This window comes from Salvia hispanica, chromosome 1 (assembly GCF_029641045.1).
Source record: "Salvia hispanica isolate PSC_SH4W2 chromosome 1, Shi_PSC_v1, whole genome shotgun sequence".
Classification (NCBI taxonomy): domain Eukaryota; kingdom Viridiplantae; phylum Streptophyta; class Magnoliopsida; order Lamiales; family Lamiaceae; genus Salvia; species Salvia hispanica.
In genome coordinates this window covers 37,882,813-37,909,000 of record NC_142692.1, presented here as the reverse complement: position 1 = coordinate 37,909,000, position 26,188 = coordinate 37,882,813, and the positions used below count along the sequence as shown (strand labels likewise).

The 26,188-nt window shown below is 39.6% G+C and overlaps 5 protein-coding genes across 8 annotated transcripts; 2 read left to right on the top strand and 3 right to left on the bottom strand.

Annotated features, from left to right (window-relative positions):
• Positions 1-76: 76 nt before the first annotated feature.
• On the bottom strand, positions 77-3,706 carry LOC125220351 (protein DETOXIFICATION 42). Of its 3 annotated transcripts, none has more exons than XM_089063051.1 (13): positions 2,779-3,706; positions 2,427-2,548; positions 2,143-2,343; positions 1,871-2,058; positions 1,665-1,800; positions 1,491-1,587; positions 1,307-1,407; positions 1,071-1,234; positions 904-975; positions 713-829; positions 548-643; positions 362-483; positions 77-287 (listed from the first exon to the last, which is right to left on the bottom strand). In XM_089063051.1, the coding sequence occupies exons 1-13, from the start codon at positions 2,838-2,840 to the stop codon at positions 245-247; spliced, it is 1,521 nt and encodes a 506-aa protein (XP_088919177.1). In that variant the 5' UTR covers positions 2,841-3,706; the 3' UTR covers positions 77-244. The 3 variants fall into 3 exon arrangements, with proteins under 3 accessions (XP_088919177.1, XP_047978473.2, XP_047978474.2); XM_048122516.2 differs by having other exon boundaries at positions 1,871-2,343; positions 2,779-2,927; positions 3,112-3,706; XM_048122517.2 differs by having other exon boundaries at positions 1,871-2,343; positions 2,779-2,927; positions 3,244-3,706.
• A 133-nt stretch (positions 3,707-3,839) lies between these two features.
• LOC125220350 (dicarboxylate transporter 1, chloroplastic-like) lies at positions 3,840-6,095 on the bottom strand. Its single transcript, XM_048122515.2, has 3 exons — positions 4,741-6,095; positions 4,435-4,656; positions 3,840-4,361 (listed from the first exon to the last, which is right to left on the bottom strand). Exons 1-3 carry the CDS (start codon positions 5,785-5,787, stop codon positions 3,999-4,001), a joined length of 1,632 nt encoding a protein of 543 aa, XP_047978472.1. The 5' UTR covers positions 5,788-6,095; the 3' UTR covers positions 3,840-3,998.
• A 592-nt stretch (positions 6,096-6,687) lies between these two features.
• On the top strand, positions 6,688-10,417 carry LOC125223032 (RNA-binding (RRM/RBD/RNP motifs) family protein). 2 transcript variants are annotated; one of them, XM_048125984.2, is made up of 9 exons: positions 6,688-6,915; positions 7,234-7,720; positions 8,182-8,255; positions 8,329-8,459; positions 8,721-8,817; positions 8,950-9,105; positions 9,735-9,835; positions 9,919-10,017; positions 10,102-10,417. In XM_048125984.2, the coding sequence occupies exons 1-8, from the start codon at positions 6,787-6,789 to the stop codon at positions 10,007-10,009; spliced, it is 1,266 nt and encodes a 421-aa protein (XP_047981941.1). In that variant the 5' UTR covers positions 6,688-6,786; the 3' UTR covers positions 10,010-10,017; positions 10,102-10,417. The 2 variants fall into 2 exon arrangements, with proteins under 2 accessions (XP_047981941.1, XP_047981940.1); XM_048125983.2 differs by having other exon boundaries at positions 9,919-10,417.
• A 4,573-nt stretch (positions 10,418-14,990) lies between these two features.
• Positions 14,991-18,869, top strand: LOC125223625 (aldehyde dehydrogenase family 3 member F1-like). Its single transcript, XM_048126861.2, has 7 exons — positions 14,991-15,255; positions 15,328-15,396; positions 15,472-15,903; positions 16,133-16,410; positions 16,501-16,591; positions 17,073-17,222; positions 18,530-18,869. Exons 1-7 carry the CDS (start codon positions 15,058-15,060, stop codon positions 18,764-18,766), a joined length of 1,455 nt encoding a protein of 484 aa, XP_047982818.2. The 5' UTR covers positions 14,991-15,057; the 3' UTR covers positions 18,767-18,869.
• Positions 18,870-18,927: 58 nt separating this feature from the next.
• LOC125223622 (Glycosyl hydrolase family 38 protein) lies at positions 18,928-25,893 on the bottom strand. The gene is made up of 29 exons (XM_048126848.2): positions 25,490-25,893; positions 25,333-25,416; positions 25,157-25,245; positions 24,918-25,092; positions 24,719-24,838; positions 24,512-24,595; positions 24,357-24,428; positions 23,950-24,063; positions 23,773-23,873; positions 23,594-23,687; positions 23,313-23,480; positions 22,805-22,879; positions 22,343-22,408; positions 22,128-22,184; positions 21,838-22,057; positions 21,629-21,768; positions 21,287-21,355; positions 21,130-21,189; positions 20,922-20,993; positions 20,799-20,846; positions 20,594-20,713; positions 20,406-20,471; positions 20,118-20,230; positions 19,929-20,013; positions 19,733-19,843; positions 19,566-19,664; positions 19,435-19,482; positions 19,285-19,353; positions 18,928-19,207 (listed from the first exon to the last, which is right to left on the bottom strand). The coding sequence occupies exons 1-29, from the start codon at positions 25,694-25,696 to the stop codon at positions 18,995-18,997; spliced, it is 3,039 nt and encodes a 1,012-aa protein (XP_047982805.1). The 5' UTR covers positions 25,697-25,893; the 3' UTR covers positions 18,928-18,994.
• Between the last annotated feature and the right edge of the window lie 295 nt (positions 25,894-26,188).

Here is a 26,188-nt window from a genome sequence, read left to right as displayed (position 1 = left end):
CGTCTACTATTACTTACCCTCTAATACTATTGGCATTAAATGTATAAAGTATTGTAAAATACAAGAAGAGTCAGCCTGCAGATAATTCTGAATTTCATTGGTGATGTACTAGCATTTTCAGTATTTTGCACTGCTATTACATACAGTAATATATTAAGACACAAAAAAATATTAAAAGTACAAAATTTTTTGTATGTTGAAGCATAACCTATATACAACAACAGGTCTCTAACACAAAGCAGAATCAACTCCTAAGAAATTCCCATGGCCCTGTTGCTGTCCCAATTCTGCACCAAACACACTACTTAGAAACTTAGATTCATTATTTGAAGAATGTCATGATCCATGTCACAAAACTTACCTCCAAAATCCAGCAAATGCTCTAAAACTCATATAAAAAGTAAGGGCAATCCATATCCCTACAAATCCATAGGCGGATGAAAGGAAAAACAGCGCGGTGATGCTTGCGATAGCCACTACAACCTGCATGCGTACGAGTTTTAGGGCCGAGGTCGGATAATATATCGCTGTAGAGATGGAGACATACCATTGAATAAGCTGTGTATGCGAAATCAGATGCTCCAAAGTTAACACCATCGAAAACAAAGGCCATTGAGTTGATTGGTTGAGTTAGTGCCACAAACTGCAAAATGGCCAAGAATTTCAGTTGACACTTCTGGATTAGGCAAACTTGTTGTATTGGTTACTTTACCGGGATGCCAACGCCAATAAGGTGGAGAACATTAGCGTCTTGGGTGAAGATCCGCGCGCCAAAATGCAATCCAAATCCGAGCATGACAGCTAAACACAACCCCAGAACTATCCCCAACTGCAGTGAAACGATACATGTTATCATCAAGAAAAAGAGTCATCATAGCCCCTTTTTGCGTATTTTGAAGTCACCTGAAGCACTCGGGCCGCTGTGGCAGATGCCCTATTGTAGTCTTTTCTTGCAAAAGCACTTGCAAGTATAGCCTACAGAGAGAAACCATGTTTCATTAATCCCCCACAAAACGATACTCTTTCCTTCACCAAGAGCAACGAAAGGGAAAGAGAGCGAATTGGATCACCTGTCCAGCAACAGCCAAGCCATCGGCCAAGAGAGAGCTAGCTAGCCAAACTTGCAAGCAAACCTGAAATGCAGCCATTTCTATCGATCCCAGCCTGGCAGCCAGTGATGCAGCTAGCGTCACACAGAATGTCACGGCTATCACCCTTGTAAGCAATTGGAATCCTACATTTATCAAATGTGAATATAAGGTAATCAAGAAAGAAAGGTTTCTTCACTCTCCATGTCGATTCTCACCATTTTTTATGAAACGGCCTAATTGCAGATATTCAAGACTCGGAGATAAGAGATCCACTTGCGCTTGCAATCTCCAGAAGAGTATTAGAGCTATCAAATACCTAAAAAACAGAGCTGCTTTTGTAAACATGAAGCGTGTACGTAACATTGCCATACCAAACGTTGTGATTGATGCTCGACTTACTGTGAGATAACATGCGCAGTGGCTGCACCCCTGACGCCCATCTTCAACACAAATATAAATATCGGGTCCAGAATAATGTTTGCTACATCTCCGGACACTAAATGAGGAACACGAATAGTCAGCAACACGTTGATATATCCGGACACTAAATCTAAAGAATGTTGGTAAGTGAACCTGTTGCATAAAGCGGAGTTTTGGTGTCTTTCAGACCACGAAACACGCCTTGCATAGCTAAGGACAAGAGAACTGCAGGTGCACCGAGTGATCTGAGCTTCAAGTAATGTTCAGCAGGAGTCGACATCTCTGAGCCCTACGAGAGCAAGAGGCCATAACATCATAATACTAAGATATAGTATAAACTGAAGTTATGTTTTCCTTACATATTTCACTCCCATGAAACTTAATAAAGGTCTGGCTGTAGTGATGAGAAACACAGCTTGTAGTATGCCGAGAATGCCACCAATGATCAACGCTGAAGGGGCCGATGCAATCTGCTTCTTCCCCTGCGAAACCACACCTACCTCAAGACCCTTTTCAGGCTCCAAACTAGGCATTTTTTCGCCCAAACCTAGCACGAAAAAGGCAGATGGGATTCGATAAAATTTGAAACTTAGCATACTATTCAGCAAATGAGAATTAGCATTAGAATTACCCTTTTCTGGTATCAACATCTTTTTTTCACTGTGTTTACTGGATAAGTCATCCTCTTCGAAATCCAGCCTCCCCGCCCTTCTCATTGCATCCTCCTCGGCAACAAAGGAAGTTGTCACACTGACAAGTGGGAATATCGCGATTCTTGATATCTGATTAAATAAAGCAATGGCAACTCCCACTGCAGCAAGCTCAACTGGACCTGTTTGTATAAACAGTTACTCGTATTGGTATCAAATGCTCAGAAGTTGAAAGAAGCAATGCTTGTAAAGACGAAGAAGATACCAATTTGGCCGATAAAGGCTGTGTCGATGAGAGATGCTATTGGATCAGCTGTCAAAGCCATTGCTGCAGGAATAGCAATGGTGGCTATCTCTACACCTAGCTCATCAGGTTTTAGAGCTGACCTGCTCACAAATAAACGAACAAGAATCGGTTTCGAACATATAACTCAATTGAAAAGAATTTCATCTGTATATAGGCAATCTCATAAGCACAAGGGCTCATTAGATTTCCTAGTTTCTTCATATCAAGTCAAGCAAAGCGAACGAGCCTTAAATGCAAATTGCATGTTTATTTCTAAACATCTCGTCTCTCTCCAAACACACTGATGATTTAGGATGAAAGAAAAGGTTACCTGACATCCTTAAGCAATATGCATCGCGGATTCTCCGAAGAAGTAAAATCTTGCTCCGCCATGAGATGAATGGTTTAGACAGAGTCCGCAAGCAACCCAATTCTCTCAAACGTATAATCCTCTCAAAACATCCCTTATTTTGTGGACAGCTGATGACATAAAAAAAATAATAATAATAACTTTCTTGAATATGTTAAGCCTCAAAAACAAAGCAAGAAAGCAAATATGGATGATGTCCAAGTGCAGAAATTTGAGAATATTGCTTTAACATGTAATTAACTTGAAAGAAAAGAAGGAGAAATGCAATAAATTGTGCAACTGAAAAAAGAGAACCTGGAATCTGGAGCCAGAATCGCGTAGGGTCCAAAAATGGACGATGTTAATGATCCCCAGAAATCAGAATGCCTCTGATTTCTAAAGAGTTGAACAAGAAGAAATTTCAAAAGTTCAGGAAGTTGATGTTACCTTGTATGGCATATATATGGTTGTCTCTGTTTCTATACGGTTGTCTGATTTTTACTAAGTTTGGAAAAAACTGAATGGTAGAATTTGGTTGTCCCCGAAGAAGAATAGGATTCCCACGTGTGTGGAAGTGAACATCATTAGATTTGTGAATTACAAGCTTTGAACTAAGTCATCAAATGGTTGACATGCTATTGCTATAGATTAGCATAAATACCCCCTAAATTTTTAAACAGACCAAACCAATTTTATTTAAACTGTTTTCAGTATTAATTATTCATGTTAGTATATTTTAAAAGAAATTTGAACATATTAATATCTGAAAAATCAAAGAATCAATGCTATTAATCAAATCCTCCGATACGTGGATATAATTAATAAGAACACACTGCACATCTCAATATATTTATTTTTAAAATTTCAATATTTTCCTAAATATAGTAAAAATGTGAATAGTAGTAGTAGTCAATATTAGTCTAGTCCAGTTTCAATTAATTGAAATTTATGAACTGATTTGAAATATAAGATACTAAAACGACCAATTATGTACGTAGCATTAACACACATTTATGAGTGTTCATTTATAATTTAGTGGTGTCTTGATATGAAAATTAGTAGTAGTATATTTGTAAGGCAATGATTGGAAAACTAACATGTGTCCTGTTTGATGAAAACGAGAGAAATATAGTATCGGTTTGAAAAGAATGATCAAAATTTGTGAAGCTCTATTAGTCCGATAGATATCCAAAAATTTAGAGCTAGCAGAGGCCGATGGCCTTCCACCATATCCCTCCGATTCCGAGCCAAATAAGGAGATTGACGATGGAGATGATGAATCCGTATCCCCACCAAGTGCCAAGGGGCACGTAGCCCGCACCGTAGAAAACGGGTGCGGATCCAATCCCGTAGTGAGTGAGGCCGCCCATGAGATTGGAGACGAATGACAAAACGCACGCCCCCAGATACGGTGGCGTACCCATGGCAGTCGCTACGGACAAGAATGCGGTGAACATTGCTCCAATGTGCGCCGCCCCGCTCGCGAAAAAGTAATGCGAGTAGAAGTATAGCGCCACCAGGATGGCGAATGACAGCTGCCACGATAGCCCCAATCCGCCAACAAACTGCAACCAATTGTTGTTTGATCATCAGTTGGTTGTTTTTTAGAGAAAATATATAAGAAGATCGATGTTGTACCTTAACGACAGTTTGGCTGAACCATGAGATGAGACCGTACTTGTTCAAATATTCAGCCATGGCGATGAGTGCCGCGAACCAAGTAAGTGTGTCCCAAGCCACGGACTCGGCTAGGCATTCCTTCCACGTCACTACCCCTGTTATAAGCAGCACTGACAGTCCTAGTATGGCCGCACTCACTGAATCCACACCCAGCATACCCCCCAACACCCACAGCCCCACCTACCCACATACGAGTAATTAACACATTTTAATTACCACAACCACAACAAATATAGTATATGACAAAATTCCAACATCACTAACCGTAAGCACCAAAGTTCCAGCCATGATGATCTCATTCTTGGACATTGGTCCCATGGCGGCGAGCTTCTCCCGCGCAAGCTTCGGCGCGTCCGGACTGCTCTTCACCGTGGGCGGATACATAACATACAGCACCAACGGCACAACGAACAACGACACCAGCCCCGGCACGATCGCCGCCTTGGCCCAATCCACCCACCCGATCTGCATTCCGATCGTGCTCGCCGTCAGATTCGCCGCCAGCGGGTTCGCCGCCATCCCCGTCAGGAACATCGACGACGAAATCACCGACGTCTGGAAGCACGTCAGCATCAGCCACGCCCCCAGCCTCCTCTCCGTCCCGTCCCCCACGTTGCTGCCGCACGCCGCGCACAGCGACTTCACCAGCGGCAGGAAGATCCCTCCCGCCCGAGCCGACACCGACGGGATCGCTGGGGCGAGCAGGGCCTCGCTCAGGACCAGGCTGTAGCCTAGTCCTAAGGAGGAGCTCCCGTAGAGGGAGACGAACTGGTAGGCGATGCGGTTCCCGAGCCCGGTCTTTATGAAGCCGCGGGCGAAGAAGAAGGCCAGCGCGATCAGCCACGGGATGGGGTCGCCGAAGGCCGAGAAGGCCGCCGCGAAGGTCAGCGTCTTTGTGAGGACGCAGGCGCCCAGCCCCAGCAGGGCCACCGCGCCCAGTGGGAGGGGCTGGGAGATGATCCCAATTATTGTGGCCAAAAATATGGAGAGAAGCTGCCACGCAATGCGTGACACGCCCCCTGGGGCTGGGATGAACCACAGGATCACTCCTGTGGCGATTGTGGCAAGGAGCGGCTTCATGGCCGCTCCCTGCCACACTGGCTGGGCGCCTGGTGGCGCAGGGGATGCTGAGGCTGCAGTGGTGAGGAGTTTGCGCCTGGGGAGGAGGAATAATGTGGGCTGGTGGCTTGTGTTGGTGGGGGGTTTCGGGCGGGGAGAGTGGCGGAGGGAGATGGGGAGGCGGGGTTTGGGGGCTGAGAGGGGCCGGAAACAACGGATGTTTAGTGGGGTGGTGAGGGCGAGAGACGCCATCTTGAGATGGCGTTTCGCTGTGTGCGCGTTTAGTGACTTTAGAAGATGTTTTTGGTGATGAGATCTGATGGTGGATATGAGGTCTACTGGTAATTGTAACACCTCTAACTCGATCCTAGTCTTTTTCGGTTAAGATGTGATATATTTGACTGAAATGTAGTATTTTATTCTTATAATTAGTACTATTGTGTTTTGTATTTGAGGTTGTATCGAGTTGTGGCAGGGTAAGGTGAGATTGGATGTAATGGTAGGACGGAATAAGGATGAGTTGGGAATGAGAAAAAATGGTTGGAAGTGTAATGTCCACAGAAAGTGGGTGAACGTAAACAAAGAAATGGATTGAGAAAGAAGACAAACATGGTTAATTAGTGTTGAGGAAAGGAAAGGATTTGTGAGGTGGCCTTTAAAAAGAAGCAAAAGTCCATTTCAACATAATATCTGTTTAATGTGTGTTCTGAATTCCCCCTCTTCCACTTATGAAAAGCCGTCACTTTAATTCAATCAAACAAGACATTGCATATGTATAACACAAAATATGAAAAATTTCAGATGTTTGGGGTATGACAACAAACCGCTAACTCTCAGTTTTGAATGGAAGAGTCCAATACAAATATACTAGTAGACGTAAATCACAAATAAAAGTATAGGTTGATTTAAATATTTATTTTTTTAATAATAATTATCAATAATTTTGAAACAAAATTAGTAAATGAAATAGAATTAGAGTGATGTTATAAGCAATAAAATAAAAGTAAAAACATAGGAGTAGTATCTTTAACCATCGTAAACAATTTAAATAGGAGTCCATCAATATTTTAGGTTAACAGCCCAACTAGCCCAACTAACTTTAATACTACTAGGCCCAAAGAATTTAGTCAGTTTATATCCATTGAATATGTAATCCGACTGAGAAGCCTAAAACCCTTTCACATCGTCGCTGCAAAGTTGATCTCACAACGACCATCGAATTGCAGTGTTTTTGCGTAATACCAAGTGACAATGAGCGCACAAACGGCGCCGTATCACCAGCCTGCGACGCTGGAAGAAGTCCGTACTCTCTGGATTGGAGATTTGCCCTACTGGGCTGACGAGAACTATCTCCGTGCCTGGTTTTCCCACACCGGCGAGGTATCTTTCTAACCCTTTTCGCAATGAAGAATGAAGAATTCAGTTAGTATTCCCCAATATCTATTTTAGATTTCATTAGGAAATGATAGCCGTTGTTATTCTGCAGTTTGCGAAATTGACAAGTTTTGATTTTGGGGATTTCCATGGAAAGTAGAACTGACATATTAGCTATGAGTCGATTAGGTTTAATCTGGGTATCGTAGGGTTTAGTGTAACTGGGTGGTTTTTTTATTGCATCGCAACATAAAGATACAGTGTTTTTCCTATGCTTTTTGGTCTGTTGTTTTGTTAAACACTGCCACGCCAAATTGTCGGCAGGTCCTCTCGATTAAAGTTATTCGCAACAAAATCACGGGCCAGCCTGAGGGTTATGGGTTTGTTGAATTCACATCACATCAAGTTGCAGAGGGTATTCTGCAGTCATATAATGGAACCCAAATTCCTGGGACTGAACTGACTTTCAGGTTGAATTGGGCATCTTCTGGGATAGGGGAAAGGCGTACTGATGGAGGACCTGAACACTCCATCTTTGTTGGAGATTTGGCACCAGATGTTACGGATTACCTGTTGCAGGAAACTTTCCGAGTTAGCTATCCATCAGTTAGAGGGGCCAAGGTAGTCACTGATCCAAATACTGGCCGTTCCAAGGGATATGGATTTGTTAAGTTTGCTGATGAAACAGAAAGAAATCGAGCAATGGTTGAGATGAATGGTCTCTATTGCTCGACTAGGCCCATGAGAATTAGTGCGGCAGCTCCAAAAAAAACAGCCGCTGGCGTCCAGCAGCCGTATCCTGCAACTAAAGGTGAATTCATTTTCCTCTGATTTGCATCGTTGTAACACATGCTTTTGACTTGGTTGCATCATATATGGCTTCGGATAGTTTTAGCCAGTGGTGAGCTTTAAGTCATCTTAGTAGTCTCTCTATCTGGTCTTTTTTCTAGTTGGGTCTATCTTCTCCTTCTCCTTTGTTCCTTTGACATTTAATGCTTTGTTCTGTCTAGTCCATGTACGGATTGCCACACTCAACGAATTAGTCACATAGGTCCTTTTTGTCAGCAATTTGCAGCTGATAAATGCATCTTAAGACTTGTTCTAGTTTGGAACGCCCTCATTCTTTAATGCTGAAGATATACTTGAACTAAGGCTACAGTAAAAATGTGACTTCCATGCCGTTTTTGTAAAAGATTGCACCTATGTTTATCAATTGATTATTCAGTACTTCATTTCTGTGATCTTAGAAGGACCTTTTTCTCCTAATGGCAGCAATATATCCAGCTCCTGCTTACACAACTCCTGTGCAACCAATTCCAGTGGATAATGACATCAATAACACTACTGTAAGTCTACCTCTAAGGTCTAGATATTGTGGCCAATTATATGCTTTGATCTCATTTCCTTTTGAAATTGCAGGTTTTTATTGGTAATCTGGACCCTAATGTTACTGAGGAAGAATTGAGGCAGATATTCTTGCAGTTTGGGGATATTGTTTATGTCAAAATCCCTGCTGCCAAGGGATGTGGTTTTGTGCAGTTTGCTGCAAGGTAATTTTTGTAGGCAGCTGTTGTGTTTTCAGAAATAAGTGAGGAGCAAACTTCTAATAAATCTTCAATTATTTGTGTGAAATGTAATATATTCTTCCTATTCTATCGCATATACTTTTGGCAGGTCTCTACTCAATCTCATTGATTTTGTTGTCATACGGCGAAGAGCCTCTTTCTCAGTTTATATCATATCATTCCCTTTAAATTGCTTGCTCTTTTCCGCACATGAACACTCTGCTTTCTTGCTGTTTACGTGGATAGGACATCAGCTGAAGAATCAATCCAGAGAATGCAGGGTACTGTGATTGGTCAACAAGTTGTCCGGCTTTCTTGGGGAAGGAGTCCAACGGCAAAACAGGTTTTCTAGCTTGATGATTGTGTAAATTTTATTTCTGATACATCTTAATCTTTGGGGCAAGTTGAGCATGGATGTTTTTGTTGCTTTTACCGCAATACTTAATTTAACATGTACACACACTGCACACTGTAGGATGCTGTTGGTGTGTGGGGTCAGGCTGATCCAAATCAGTTGAGTGCTTATTATGCATACGGACAAGGCTATGATGCCTATGCATATGGCGCCACACAAGATCCTTCAGCATATGCATACGGTGCATATGCTGGCTACGGACAGTACCCCCATCAGGTGACGATCAACTTGATGTTCTTTATTTTTCCATGCCTGGCTAAAGGTATATATGTGTGATTATGGATTGGTGCCCTCTCATGCTTATAAATATGCATTCTATTATATATTTTGATCGAATTTCTTTGCTGGGGCAGGAAGAATATGCCTAGCAACTTCTAATTGTTTGGTAGTAGAAATTTGGAGCTCATACACCATTGTCTTTCAATCGTTTATTCTCCTGAGAATAGAAAGGTTCTAAATCAACTATTATGTGCAAAAATTGCCAAGCTTCAGAAGTTTTTGTCTTGTTTAACACATTTAGTTTATCATTATAACTTGTGATATTGAGTCAGTTACTTTTATGTTACTCCTTGGTCACAAACCATACTAGGAATACATGGAATGAAATACTCTTTTTGTTGGTCAAGATTTTAGGTGACATTGACAAGTCAACTAAGATTACTTCACTCACGAAGTATTAAAAGTTGATGTGTGAGAGTAAAGTTGTGTTTTCCTGAACCTTCTTCAAGCTCGACTGTTTTGATATAATTGTTCTAGACTATGCCATCCATATACTCACTGAGAGATCAATTGAAAAAACTGATTGGTTTTAGTATGATAGAATTAGTGTTCCTCTTCATATACAGACTGAAGGAGCTCCAGACATGACCGCCTTATCAGGAGTTGCTCAGCCTATGGAACAAACAGAGGAACTATACGATCCTTTGGGCACACCTGATGTTGACAAGTAATCTTCAAACTGTGATTTACTTGATAGAATTTCATATTTTAATGGCTTTTTGTGATCCATTTTCATTGAATATAACCTAGGTTAAATGCCGCCTACCTTGGTATTCATGGAAGAGCCATCTTAGGAAGGCCTTTGTGGCAGACCACCTCTTCACTTCCACAGCAAACCTAGAAGACACGGTCCATTTATGTACCCGTTATTATTACTCTCGGTAGCACGTTGCTGGGAGAAAATTATATGCTGCATTTTTTGATGTTTTACAGTGAGACTCAGTGAACGTTGCAGCCACCTTTAGGTACAAAATCTGAGCCACCATTCGTCGTTGATACATCATCCCCATTTCAGACCCAACTTAAGGCATGGAATTGCGGTTAGTTTGTATGAGATGAAAAGTTGCTCTTTGAAATATGTAACGCAAATATTCCAGTTTGATTTTTTTTAGTTTGAAGTATCAAAATGTCATGACGTCTAAACAGTAGTGAACTTTTAGTATACAATCTTTGAACAATTCTAAACAAATGTCCCAAATTGTTTTTTTTTTTTTGTTTGCATATATATTAGCGATTGTTTGGTTGTAAATCTTACTCTTTAACTACAATCAGTCTGTCTATTTTTATGCATCTCATGGTAATGGTAATAAATAGGCAAAAAATTTTGTTATAATTGTGGAGTGCTTCTAAGAATTTGAGTTCATACTAAATGCCACACACTTCCTTCTATCTTCTTGTTGCATCATATTAAATTTTGAGCCAATACAATATTCCAAGAGGATCATATTATTGAACAAGTCCTGAAATTATATTGTCCCCACTCTTTGTTTCGTGTATCTACAAACTCCGATCTTCTAGGGGGTGATCGGTTGCCAAGATTGAATTCCATGATTAAATATGTATCATGTTTGGTTCATAAGATTGAACCCTACAACTTAATTCTAGATGGATAGTCTTATGATAATTAGTTATAGCCTTCCCCTCCAACTAAAATAATCAAACAACTTAATTCTAGATGGATAGTCTCATGATTCATAGTCATGGCAATTGAACGCCATCTACGTGTATATAATATAGTACTACTACTAGCATCCTATCTCCAAACTGATGTTGTTAATTGCGATAAAGCATTCAATATATATCTTATCGTGATGCAACTAAAGTAAATTAGGGTAGTTGACAGTTGAATTCAATTTTGAAATGATTAGCTGTTTTTATAGTTGCATTGGAGTAACATATATTAGTATTTACTATGGGTTGGTCGTCGAGAGATACATTTACCAACCTATTTCTTAAATGCATTATGCATGCGTATTGGGAATTAACCTTCATTTATTTTTATGGGTGTCGCTCTCTCGTTTTCTAATATATTTGTCTTATTCATCCTTTTCTTTTTTCTTTTCTTTTTTTTTTGTCCACTGATCACACATGTTTTTTATGTATCCTACATATCAAACTAATTTTGATATTACTCAAATGTGTGACTATTTTTGTCAAAAATGGTGTTGAAAGAAAGTTTTATTAATCCTACTTTGATAATGTGGATTCAATTACCTAACTTTGGAAAGGTGTAAATGGATTACTGAAAAAAAGGAACGAGCATAAAATGTTTTAAAAATTGAAGTTAACTGCAAATTGAAAGTTAGAGATTTAAAACATATAGAAAAAATAACCAATTTCAATTTTTAACTAAAAGGTTAATGCAGCTCATTTTTAAAAATTTAAAAAATTCGTTACAAAAAATTGATTCAACCTTCTGCCGGTTCATGGCCAAACTGAAGGATTTTACAGTTCATAACAGCCCAAATGTAAAGCAATTTTTATGTCTAGATCAAACAGAATAATCCAATTCACACTCACACGCTTTTTAATTACACTACACATAACCAAATGAAAGATTCAAGGCTCTTGTGGATCCACCCTAATTAAAATTCCAAATTATGATTGATATACTCTAACCAATTACTACTAATTTCTTATTAGAAATTAATAAATCATAATTATATGGTCACAATCTTAATTGAGATGAATACATGAAGCATAATCATGTTACACGTAATCTTAATTTTTTTTTCATGGTCGAAAGAAATTACTCCTACTATTATACATAATATACTCTCTCGTTGCCCATCAATGAATCATGAAAGTGTACACTACTCATGATTGAGTTAAACATTTTACTATGATAAAGGTACAAGATTTTATGTAATAAAGTACTAGTATTAACCTAGTGGTCAAATTGTGCATATTCCAAATTATTATGACGAAAGGAAGTCTATAAATTAGCCTAAATTTTAAAATCTATGCTGGTATTGGACTAGAGTATTGATGGGCACTTAACTACAATCTACTTGATGTAGAATTGTAGACAAGAGCCCATTTAATGGAAATTAATATAGTTGTTGTCAAAAAAATACTATTATATGTAGCACTTCTCATGAGTTGGAATGCGTGAGAATGTGCTGGTTGCATTAAATATATTACGACAAAAGCCCCAAAAAGTTAATACTCCTACGTCCCTTGTTTTATATGATAACGTTTTTAAAACTTTAGTAAATTTAGATATCAATTTTTTAAGAAAGAGATGACATTCGAGTTTACTCAACTGTAATTATTAAAATAAAATAAATTACCAATGACTTGTTAGTTTATCCTAAATGAGAATTAATATGATGACTATGCCACAATTTGTGACAATACTCTTTGGAGTTTTTATATTTTGACTTTCTCACAATTTTGAATGTGTGGATTTTATAATTAAAATTATTCGCATTAATGCATAATATGTGTCGTTTTTAAGTTTTAACTTTTTGGAACATAAAAATAAATGAAATTATCGTACAGACAAAAACAAACACACTATTTAAAACCACTACAAATTAGAAAAGTAACAAAAAGTGATAGGACATTTCCTGCTACTATAATCTATCACCCTCAACCTCCAGAGATTACTGTATTTATTTTAAATTTGAAACCCAAACTATTAAATGTTACTATAATATTTTGGATTTCGCTGGTTCAATTAATTTATGGTCTGAATTCATTTCACTATGATTAGAGCATCCGCAATGGTGCTTAGGCCAGCCATTCTCTCCTCTGCCAACACTAAAAAAACCACCTGCTACATTAGATTTAGGTCAGCCATAGGCCAGCCGCAATAAAAACAATTCAAAATATACTACATTTACGGAATTAAAATTACGATTAAAATACGGAATTAAATTTACGACACATATACGGGAAAATTCATTAATTGCATTTAAAAAAGTTACATAGATAAAAAAAAATTACATGCATAATAAAGAAAAAAAACTATCGTCGTGCAATCTTCCGTGCCCACAACTCTTCAATTATATCCTTTTGGAGTTGAATATGAGCATCCACTTGGCGCATGTTGGCAAATTCCTTGAGGCGGTCGGCTTCATCGAGAGGTACCCCCTGTCGTACACTAGGGGTGGCCGTTCCGTGGCTTGGACCGGCTTCATCGTCACTGACCCAACTAGTCAGTTGTACGCCTTCGTCTTCGACGATCATGTTGTGCAGGATAATGCAGGCGTACATTATCTCGGAAACGCATCCGACCTCCCACAAACGCGTTGGACCCTTAATTGCCGCCCATCGAGACTGGAGCACACCAAATGCGCGCTCCACGTCCTTGCGCGCCGACTCCTGTCGTTGCGCAAAGTAGGCCTTCTTTTCATCACTTGTTTGTCGGATCGTCTTCACAAAGACCGGCCACCGAGGGTATATCCCATCCGCCAAGTAGTAGCCCATATCATGCCGGTTGTCGTTGGCCACAAAAGAGACGGCTGGACCGACGCCCTGGCACTTCTCGTTGAAGAGGGGAGACGAGTTCAGGACGTTGAGGTCGTTGTTCGACCCGGCTACCCCAAAATACGCATGCCAGATCCACAGCCGGTAATCAGCTACGGCCTCGAGGATTATCGTGGGGTTCTTTGACTTGTAGCCGGTCGTGTAGGCCCCCTTCCAGGCAGTCGGACAGTTCTTCCACTCCCAATGCATACAATCTATGCTGCCTAACATCCCGGGGAACCCATGCTTCTCCTCGTGCATCTGCATCAAATTCTGACAATCTTCGGGAGTAAGGCTTCGAAGGTACTGCTCACCGTAAATGCTGATCACGCCCCCACAGAACTCCTTCAGACATTTCAGGGCTGACGACTCACCGATGTGGAGGTACTCATCCCACATGTCTGCCGCGCCTCCGTAGGCCAACTGCCTGATTGCCGCCGTGCACTTTTGAATAGGGGTGTGGCCGGGTCTGCCAGCCGCATCGTGCCTGAAGCGGAAACACAGATATCGACGTTCTAATGCGCCAACGATGCGCATAAACAACTCCCTGCGCATTCTAAAACGCCGCCGGAACATGTTGGCGGGAAACCGCGGGTTCTCTGCAAAGTAGTCGTCGTACAGCCGCTGATGTGCAGCTACGTGATCCCGATCAATCACTGCTCGGTGGTGGACAACTCGTGGAGGGCGAGGTATCGCCTGCTGTTCCACCATACGCATGTACCGCTCCATCCCGCGGTTCATGTAGGCATCCATAGCCTCGTTCATCCTCCGTTCGTACTCCTCAGGATCCCCACCACTACCACTACCGCTACCACCCGCGTTACTCATCGCTCGATGATGCTCTTGTACAGAAAGTTAGAGAGAGAGAAAACTCGTTAAAACAAGTGGTGCAAATGAAAATGAAACGAAAATCGCATTTATATATGATTTTTTAAAAAAAAAGCAAAAATCGGCGCTGGCCGATCGGGCCGCCACAATGGCGGCTAGCCGATCGGCCAGCGCTTCGGCTAGCGACGAGCGATCGGCCAGCCCACGCCGAAGCGCTAGCCGATTTCGCTCTGTCCGATTGCAATGGTTCGGCTAGCCGATCGGCTAGCGCGACGAATCGGCTAGCCGATCGCTAGCCGACTATTGGAGATGCTCTTATATTGGTAAGACGATCAGCTTCTTGACGCGAATATTTCTCCACATCGCCATCCAAAACGTCGTCGTCTGTACACTAATAACTAGTAGTACAATGCATGTGTTTTTAAAGATGATCATTAATAATTAGTCATTGACATCACTTTATTGGTTGCGTGTGAATCATATAACTAACTTAACTTATTGTCTAAAAAAATGTACAAATCACGAGATAAGTATGTATATATAGAGGAGATTGAGAATGAGATTGAGCCAAGAGCAAAGAGTGTGAAAATGAACATGGAAAGAGATGTAGAAGTGGAGATGAAAGAGTTGAGGAAAACATTCAAGAGTGGGATCACAAAGGAAGAAGGTTGGAGAAGATCACAGCTTCAAAACTTGCTTTCTCTACTTGTTGAGAAAGAGGATCACATTTTCCAAGCTCTTGAACAAGACTTAGGAAAGCATCCTGTTGAATCTTTTAGAGATGAGGTAATTACTACTCCATTATTACTACTAATTCCTTACAAATCTACACATCTCAATACTGTATGTTGTCTTCAGGTGGGACCCTTGATCAAATCTGTTAATTTTGCTCTAAAATGCTTGAAGAAATGGATGGCTCCTAAGAAGGTAAAGTATACTAAAGTCCAATTTGTTAATAATTATTTTTTTTAAAGAGGGTCAATAATGGTTTTTTATTTACAGGCTGATTTGCCTATTGCTGCATTCCCGTCGAGTGCAGAACTAGTCCCCGAGCCTCTTGGGGTAGTTCTAATCATATCATCTTGGAATTTCCCCTTCGGGATATCGTTGGAGCCGTTGATCGGGGCGATTGCATCCGGGAACGCAGTTGTCTTGAAACCGTCTGAGCTCGCACCGGCCTCCTCTTCGACCCTAGCCACTTTGATCCACACTTACCTCGACACCTCCGTTATACGAGTTGTCGAAGGCGGTGTCGCTGTCGGGGAGCGCCTCCTGCGGCAGAAATGGGACAAGATCTTTTTCACGGGCAGCGCCGCAGTGGCTCGTGCGGTCATGACAGCTGCAGCCGCGAATTTGACTCCCGTCGCGTTGGAATTGGGAGGAAAGTGCCCCGCGCTTATCGACTATTCTCTTTCGTCTTCTTGGGATAGAGAGGTGATCATATGCACTCTCACACTCCACATTAGTATTATATATTATTCGCTTTTTTTTTCACTTTTCCCAAAAATATCATAGTCATACTAACAAAGTTGTTAGTATGATATTATTTGCTTTAACAATTTTTTTATTCACTTTCCGAAAAGTTTTATACATACTAGTAATAGAATTGGACAATGCTTATATATTCCTTGCAATTTTAGTTATTCGAACGTTTTGTTGTCAGATGGCGTTGGATCGTATCCTTGCGGCGAAATTTGGGACGTGTGCCGGACAAGCTTGCATAGGGATTGACTACATCCTTGTCGACAGAAGATTCTCAAACACTCTAATTCAGCTGCTCAAGGCAAAGATTCTCAAGATGTTTGGGGAGAATCCGAAAGAATCTAAAAATATTGCAAAAATAGTAAACAAATCTCATTTTTCACGGCTAAGCCGTCTTTTTAATGATCCAATGGTTAGAGATTCTGTTGTTCATGGTGGATTAATGGATGAAGATAATCTGTGAGAACATAATCTGTCTTAATTAAGATATATTTATCTTTACAAATTAATCATAATTATTGATGTATGTTTTTTCCTTATTTTTTGCAGTTACATTGAACCAACATTGCTGTTAGATCCACCACTTGATGCTCAAATCATGACTGAAGAAATCTTTGGTCCATTGCTCCCCATTATCACTGTGAGATCTATATACATACTACAACTGGGAAAAAAAATTCCCTGTATGGAAAAAGAAATTTTATTTTCTACTTTAAAATAAAACATGCCAATAATATACACGTTAGTAGCATTGGGCGTGTTTTCCTTTTGTAGAATACAAAAAAAGGTTTTATTCAGCAGATTCTTTTCTAAAATCACCCAAATTGAGAATTTTGCCCACAATGCCATCTTCAATGTATGTTGACACAAAATAACTTCAAATGAAAGCTATAGTATTTTCTAAATTTTGAATTTGAAATTTCGAAAACACAATTTCCTTGGGTCCGTAATAAAATTTCCGGTGCCCTACAAGATTAAAGTATGTTGTCCGGCAATGCCTACATGAATAATAAATGTGATTAATTATGAACTTTTTTAGATTATTAATGCAGCAGTAGAGTGAGTTATATGTTTCTTTCAAACAAATATTTAATGGAAATAAGTTATTTTTTTGTTGGCAGTTGGATAATATTGAAGAGAGCATTGACTTTATCAATGCAAGGCCTAAAGCACTAGCCATATATGCATTCACAAATAATAAAAAGTTGAAGCAAAAACTATCCACCCAAACATCTTCAGGCAGCATTGTGATTAATGATGCCATCATTCAAGTAAGTTCAACACTCGGTCTTTAAATATTACTAATATAAAGGGTGAATTGTCGAAAAAAAAAATTGATCAATTTCTAATTAATCTCTCAACTTATGAAAATAGCTGATTATATCATAATTTTGACATTTTCTCAATTGTTCTGTAACCAAAAAATCCGACTAAGTGTATTAAATGATGTCGTTTAAATAACATAACATTATGTCCAATCCATCTGCCACAATATAAATGATTTCTCCTACGATCATGATTATGGAACAATTGAGAAACATGTCAAAGTCACGATATAGTCGGTTGTTTTAGTAAGTTGCGCGATTGACCATAAATTAATCAAACTTTGTGTTTTTTTCCCGATAATTTGCCCTAATGTAAAAGCATGTTAGAGCACTCCCAATGGAGTTCCCTTATTTCTCCCTTATTTCTCCCTAACTCCTGCCACATCAGCGCCACATCAGCATCACATTTTATCCCCAGTTTTTAGCCAACCCCTACAATGGTTTCTCCCTTATTTCTCCCTTATTTCTCCCTAACTCAACATTTCATTTTTACATCATCACTAATTTAATTGTTTTATTTTTATATATAATAAAGCTAGCTTATTTAATTTATAAAGATAAATCAAATAAATAGTAATAAAGTTCGTTGTATTAAACACGGGTACACATTACAACGAAGAAAATTAAAAAAAAAAAAAGTACACGAATGGAAATAAAAAATCAAAAAAAAAATTCAAAGAAAAAAAAATTCAAGGGCGGTGGGCGCGGTTTCTATTTGCCCACAATTCTTCGATGATATCGTGTTGTAGTGCTTGATGGGCCTCCTTCTGGTGTATGTCCATGAACGCCTGGAACCGTTCATGTTCGTTGTGCGGTACACCCTGGCGGGCGGACTCGGTTGAGACACCGTGACTCGATGATGCAACACTTGGGTCGTTGGTGACGTCGAGGACGCCTTCGTGTTCATCTTCGATGATCATGTTATGCATGATGATGCACGCATACATGATATCGGCAATATCCCCCTGGTAGAAAAAGCGCGTCGGACCCTTTACCAGTGCAAATCGCGATTGGAGGACCCTTTAAAAATCGCCGATTATCGCCGAGCGTCGCCCACAGTGGCCGGCGATCGCTCGGCGATAATCCGGCGATAAATCGCCACTCGGCGAAGCAACGGTAACATTATCGCCGAATTATCGCCGACTTCGCCACAATGGCCGGCGATAATTCGGCGATAATCGGCGATTTATCGCCGAGAATTCGCCACCTCCATTGGGAGTGCTCTTACTTATATAATGTTTAATTTGGTGCAGTATGTTGGAGATTGTGTTCCATTTGGTGGAGTAGGAGAGAGTGGATTTGGAAGATATCATGGAAAATATTCATTTGATATGTTTTCTCATGAGAAAGCTATTATAAAAAGAAGCTTCCTTATTGATTTCTGGTTCAGATATCCTCCATGGAATCACCAGAAGCTGCAGCTCTTTAGATCTGCCTACAGATTTGATTATTTTCGAATTCTTCTCATCATTTTGGGTCTCAAATCCTGATCACATCTAAATTGTACACTGAAATCAATGTTTCTTTGTTTGTATCAATGCAAAATAAAACTGCAATTCAGGATCTCAATGAAAATGAGACATTTTAATTTTATGTCCAACATTTGAAAATCTGTTGTGTTGCAGAACCTCATATTTTGATTTAGAACTCATTTGAAGAAGAGAAATGGAATGAACGATATGGTCTTGCTCATTTCACGTGCTTACAAATGTTTTATTTTACAGAAGATACACCTTTTTTTGGTAATCGAAGTCGATGATGAATGTCCGAATCTCCATGGGAGCAAGTTCCACCACAAGCTTGACAGGATCCACACCCCCACCTCTCACCACTTTTTCTTCGTCTTCGTCTTTGTCTTCCACCTTCCACTCGAGTCTGCTCTTCTTCCTCTCTTGGTTGCCCGACAATGTCATTTCTGTCACCTTCTTGATCTGAATTTGCCGTTATAATACATCAACAATCAATTCTCAACTATAGGCACTGCATTTGAACTCTAAATTAATTTTACCTTCTTCCCAGAAAAGAGCTTCTTCAGTTCCACACCACTAACCACTGAGTAATCTTTATCCTCTCCAGCCTTGAGGCATGTCAAAAACACATCATTATTTCTACTAATTAGTTTAATCATGTTATTAGTTCAAAAATCGAAGAAGAGAACCTCGTATAAGTGAGCCAGTCGAAGGAGGACTTTTCCACTTTGAAGCTCCTGCGGCAAAGAGAGACATGGTTGAGCTACAGTAAGAACTTGCACGTCTTTAAAATGCAGGAGCTCGAGTTTCAGAAACACACCTGCAGAGTTATGATTGCGATATTGTTTGGCAAACTATATGATTGATCCATAGCCGAGAATGTGGTTATACGGGAACTCTTCCAATTATAACCCTCCTCCTGCACAAACCAAATTACTCAGCTCACTCTCGACTCCAACTTTCATAAGCATAATACCATCGTATCACCTCTCCAGAAAATGCTAAAAGTAGTGGGGAATATATCTCTTGTCCCAATGTGCGGCGCCACTTTGCTCCTTCTCCAAGCGGATCAATTCTGAAATAGAACTTCCCTCGAACCTGAAGAAGGGGTTTAAAAAATACTCAAAAAACAGTTTGAATGCCTCTACAGGCTGACTTCAATCGATCATGCAAGTAAATGTACCGTTAAACCCTTGCAATCGTCAAGAACACAAACTTTCTCATTTAGTGCCTCACCAACACCTCGAGTGTCATCATTGATCAGCCGTCTGTGAAAAAAAGTGAAGTGTTGAGCTAGTATGGCCTAATATACATGCCATAGTGATTAGTGAATATTGGAAGAGAGGATTGAGGCATAAAGCAGTAAACCGACCTATGAAGCATCAATTCTATTTGACCATCCACCAAGCTTGATCCACCAACTGCACGGTCCACTAATACAGAAAGTTCCCTAGTTTCATCCGCCAGATAGATTCCAAGATTTATCTACATCATAGAGATTTAAATAATGCTTTATTGCAGTTCCAAACCTTCCAATATTTAAGCAGATGATTTCATGAAAATTGAAAATACCCAGTAACCTCAAATATCATTTATAAGCTACTAAACTAAAAGATTAAGTAGCACTAAACCGCCATTTTACAAACTTCAGATTTCATACAGGATAATAATTGCCAGCGACTGGCTGGTGTACATCCAGGTCCCAATCAGCTCTATAATCTCGAATCTGCAACCAGCAAATTTCATGGTATTAGACAACAACTGCCCCATATATATGAACATTTTGAGTCGAGATTCCTCCCTGCTGTTTCGGTATCACAAGTCTTAAGAACTAAAGTTAAAATATACCCTTTTAATGAAGTCGCGCCCGTTGGAATCTGTATAAAAAGTCTTGTTGCTACTCAAGGCTGTGCTGATTTTAGTTACTATTTCCTTTCCATACCCGTCATCCACAGGTATAGGCCCAATCTGAAAATAAAACCAACATAAGAAAGTGCAATGATACAATGTAAGACTATCAACTTGCATTCCACAAGGATACAATGTAACTTACAGTAAACTCAACTTCAGCATGTTCCTTATCTTTGTAGACCCTGGTAACCTGCGCGAGTTAGGTATTAGCCACAGGAGATGGAGTGTATCGGGGCTAAAATTGAAATCACTAGCATCACTGAACCTGATATAACCATGTATTAAGCTGCTGATGCACTTCATCCAGTAATGGGCCACGAATAACAGCCAAAGGAACCTGGAAACAGGAGACGCATTATTTTACAATTTGCACCTATTCAAATTCATACAATTGGGTGATATGAATCATTAAAAATAAGTTCCTAGTTATCAGCAATTTGGAGCTGTGGAATACCATAAAGTAAGGAGCAAACCTGGGCTTTAGGTTCAATGGGGAATGTACCATTTGGACGGAAAACATAAGCGCCAGAAGCCTTTGAAGATGAAGAAAAAATTAGTCCTAATTTTTTGGGCAAATAAACAGTGGGAGACATGCATGGAGCTAACGGTTTTCCAAGGAGGTAAGAGTACCTGGAAAACTCTGTCAGTACCATTATAACCTCTGTAGTAACTATATGAAAGCTCAGGAAGTGTAGTCACCTACATCAATGATCAATGAAACAAAGATGAACCATCAGCATTGTATGCATAAGAAACACAGCATGATACCATATCTTTTATCAGTCCGCCAGTATTATGTTCTATCACTCTATGTAAAGTTTAACAATTTACATTTTATAACTTTTTCACAGATGCACCCCAAAGATAATAATCAAAGCAAAAGGCATGTATCCAAATAAGAAATATATTCCTTAACTGAACCTGAATATAATCTTTATAAGAAATTGTAGAACACTCATCAGACCAATTTACCAAATTTCTTTTGTTAGCATAATGTGTGAGTCTTCCTTCATTTGCTGAGTAGAGTAGCTTCAAATTTCCTTGACCAACTTCAAGATTTTCAACACTACCTTCTTCTGAAGTATAGACCGTTGAGACGAAGGATCTGGATTCTGTTGCATCAAAATGTCTTTAATGTGAATGGCACTATTTTCAACAAAACTAAACTCATTTACCCTTACCAGTTGATTTTGCACTAGAGACAACATAGGTGCTGAAACCAAGAGGTGGCACAGACGCTGAAAAGGCAAGCCAATATCTAGCTGAGCCACGGGCTGATATCCCCAAATATGCCTTGACAAGATATTCTGTTGTCAGCAAAGAGATGTTGGAAATAGGAAGCAGCTGAGATTCAATCTTTTTTCCAGCAGAATCTCGAACAACTAAATTTTCAGAAGAAACCTGCAAAATGATATGACCAATTACTAATAGGAGCAACTCAAACGACTTTTACACATCGCCAGATACTTACAGGAATGCGGATGACGTCCTCTCTTTTCCATCCTAGAGAATTGTATGCTACTACAACCTATATAACATGGGGGGGGGACTTCAGTTCCAATGAGATGACTATGAAGTAGCATCCAACAAAAGGGAACAAAAACTAAGTAGCATCCAACAAAAGGGAACAAAAACTATGTATTACCTAGTTCTAGTTAAAACAGGAAAAAAAATTACTACTCTTACCAAGCTTTTCCCATTGGTGAAATTAGCTTCTGATGGAGGGCAATAACTTATGTTGAGCAGAGGACACTAGACAAAAAGTACATCAAAATATAAGAATAATTTATGGCATTGCAGCAAAGTAAAAAAATTATAATGAAATAAAACAAAAGAAAAAAAAAATATAGTCGTTTCTAATAGGAAGAGAAAACCTAAAATTCTGAGATGGTCATTAGTAGATATAATAAAACCAACCAACCATTGACTACTTTGTGGGGTCATTCAATTAAGAAGTAAAATTTATGTCATCGCTATAAAGAATAATTTATTAGATTATATAAGTAACTAAAAAATCACAAGACTGGTGAAATAGAGCAGATAATCTAGATGCCACAAAACTACAATGCACATGCTGGCATTCTAGATTCTACACTATAAATAAAAGAGAATTTAAACCCACTACAAAGTAGGGAATCATGTGCTTGCCTGTTGAAATTTAGGGTCTGAATTCAATCTTGAGCTAGTTAGTGCAGCCAATGATGATGCAACCACTTTCTCCGCCTGAAAGTTAAACAACAAGATAGATAAGTGTTGTAATTCATATTACAAACAAAAACTCAACCAATAACAGAAGCAATCATACGCTGCTCATGAGTCCATACCTGGTTTTTCTACTTTTATTATGTTCAATTTGGTCCCCAATAAAAAATTTGAATCCTAATACTCTGATTTATGTTAAAATCCACCCCACCAACTTCGATTGTTGTTAAGAATGGATCCTTGTGTTAAAAAATAGCTAGGGTCCATTTTGACATAAGTCAAATACAAGACTTAGTAAACGGGCCTGGTTTCCAGAACAATGTAAGTCCAAAGACAAACAAAAGTTAAGAAACTAACTTAGAAAATCCTATGAAGTGCACATACACAAATGTGCTTGATGCCAAAGGCATTCCAGCTGATGGAAAGATTCAATGTCAGTATGATTTTATGGTACCTCTTTATGGCCAATTGAAAGCCGCAAAGCATAATCAGCAGCTACATGCTGCCTTTGCGTCCCACTAACTGCATCATGATGCTGAGCTAAAGCCAAAGCATCAGCCAATGCATCTGTGTTTGGTCCAGTGCTATATCTGCCTTGGAAGAATTCCAACTGCCTTGCTGCCTAAATTTTAAATCCAACATTTGAAACTGGCTATGAAAAGCTCTGATAACTAGAACAGGTGCACACTTTCTATCCATAAATTGCAGAATCCAAGTCGAAGAACAAAAACTTACCAAATAGTAACCACTTAGAGATCTCACGTATCCTTTGAAGCCTGGCCTACTGGTAAAGTAGCCTGTCCAGTATGCATTCTCCCTATCAGCATACCTATGAAATGTAGTGATTACCATATTATTAGTTCAGAAAAAATAGTCGAGGTTGATTATTCTCTCATAAGGATATAATAACTCACGGGAAAAAGTCTCCAGTTTTAAGAGGCCATTTCTTGTTTGCAGCGAATACTGCATCAGTGTAGATGGATGGTGTAGAATATAGAGCATTGACACGCCCATCCTGAGACCAAGAGGTACATTTTCATACAAAGACATACTGTAAAAAGTAGAGAGAAAAAAAACAGGATGAAAATTACCAGGTTGACATAATGAATGAACTTATCCATCTGTCTGAACCAAGAAACTGCATATTGGTAACGGAAATCAGTACCCATAGTCCACATTATGTGATTTGTCCTGGTCACATTTGCCTGGATTTTTTTTAAGGAAAGTGTTAATTATACTACTATATCATACAAAAGGGATAAAACACATAGAAAAGGGAAAAACAAAACCAGAAGTTTGATAATTCAAGTCGTGCCTTAAATACATATTCCAATACAGCCTTCTCGAAGTCTATATATTCCTAAATTTTATTCCCCCCTCCCTGTAAAATTTGATTTTCTCAGATATCATATCAGGCACAACGCCAACATCCATCTGCCTAATGAAGTGATTTCATGGTCCAAGTGATGTGAGATGCTATGACGATCAAACATGGTACCTGGGCTAATGCAGCTGCCACAAAATCATTCACTCGCTGCTGCACATTATAATCAAAAAGAAGAGGATCGTCCTGAATTGAACATCTTGCATTAATTAGATATTTCAAGCACGTGCTCCGAAAGATAAAATGTTTGTTTTTACAACATTGCTAACCTGAATGGGATCAGAGACATCATTTATTTCAAAATTAAACCCATCCGGAGGCTCATAATGTACAGGGAATATCCCAGTGAATATCTGAAAATTGATTCATGATAGAGAGACCTTTCACCTTGTTAGTGATGGAACAAGAAAAATATTCTGCGAGCATTGTATATGGAATATGGACTTGTGAGTAGGGAGAAAAATAAAAGTTACTACCTGAGAAGTTGAACCAAGGGACCTTGAGGCCTTCCATATAACCTCAAGAGTTTTGGTGCTTATCCTTTTGGCTCTATCTTGGTAATCAATTCGAGCAAAAAACAGGGAGTCAAAGCCCAGCTGCAACACGACAATGGTATCAAAACCAACAATACATGTTAATGGACGGTTATATTAAGTAATGAAATGGAATAAAGACCTCTGCAGCAAGCAAATAGCCCTGAACAGCAGAATGGCCAAAAGGATCTATCTGCCAGCCAACTCTTGGTTTCTGGCCAAATTCATCAAGAATGAAGCGGTGCCCCAGAGTTGTCTGATCAATCAAGTCAACGTAGTGAGGGGTTGCCTCATCATGCATACACATTCCTCCATTTCTGACCACGCATTCAATGAATCAGTAGCCAAAAAGGATTATGGTTAGGTGAATTGAGAGCTTACATAAATTCAAGTTGACCGGAATCAACGAGGCGTTTGACTTTGGCCTTGAGAGCATCACTCTGCTGCCTCCACCACCTCTCGAAGAAAGCCTGGTTGAATTGAATAAGTATGGAATGAGAAACAAAAAAAAAAAAAAAAAAAGCAAATTTAGAATAGAAAGCGAAAGAGAAGCTTGCCATCTCGACATAGATGAACCTCCGATTGGTGTCATCCAACAACGCAGAGATGACAGAATCCAATACGTTCTGAACACAAGCTCCCTGAGGCGAAACGAAGATGGCGTTAGAAAATGCAAATAAAGTTGCTGTGAAATTGCAACACTAAGAGTAATACCCGAATGGAATTGTTGGCGCCGGCGTAGTACTGATCGACGGTCTTGAGCCACCCGACGTCGTCGTGGGAGTGCGGCACCAAGTGGACGTTGATCTTGCCGGGCACCACGCCGGCGGAGGTGTTGTAAGCTACGTAGGCGGAGTTGAGCGGCGCCGGGAGGAATATCCCGGCGAGAATTGCGATGAGGAAGAGGGTGTGGAGCTCCATGGAGTGTGACTGAGAGTTCAATTGATGATTGTAATCATAAATAAACAAGGATTTCTTCACGTGATCGCAAAGAAACAATCGATTGCTGTTGCTGTCTACTGCTGAATTTCTCTTTCAAGAAAGGGAGGGACGACTGTGTGTGTGTGTGTGTGTGTAGACTGAGAACTTGGACTGTGTTATACACTCTCACCTAGCAAGCTGAGATTATTGTATTTTTTAAGATTACATACTTATCCATGTATTATTGTTTCATAAATATACACCCCCACAATCTTATCCATTATTTTAATGATAAATTGTAGTATTATTATTGCATTCATTTTAATTAGTGTCTTGATTAGGTTAAGGGCGAAATAGAAAATAAAACAGGAGTATATGTATACATGATATTTATCATAATCTCTTTTGCAGTTGAGGGCATTCTCCCGTCATTGCCGGTGGTTTCTTGGTCTCAACCAGCTACAGATAAAGTTCCATTAAAGAGCTTTTCCA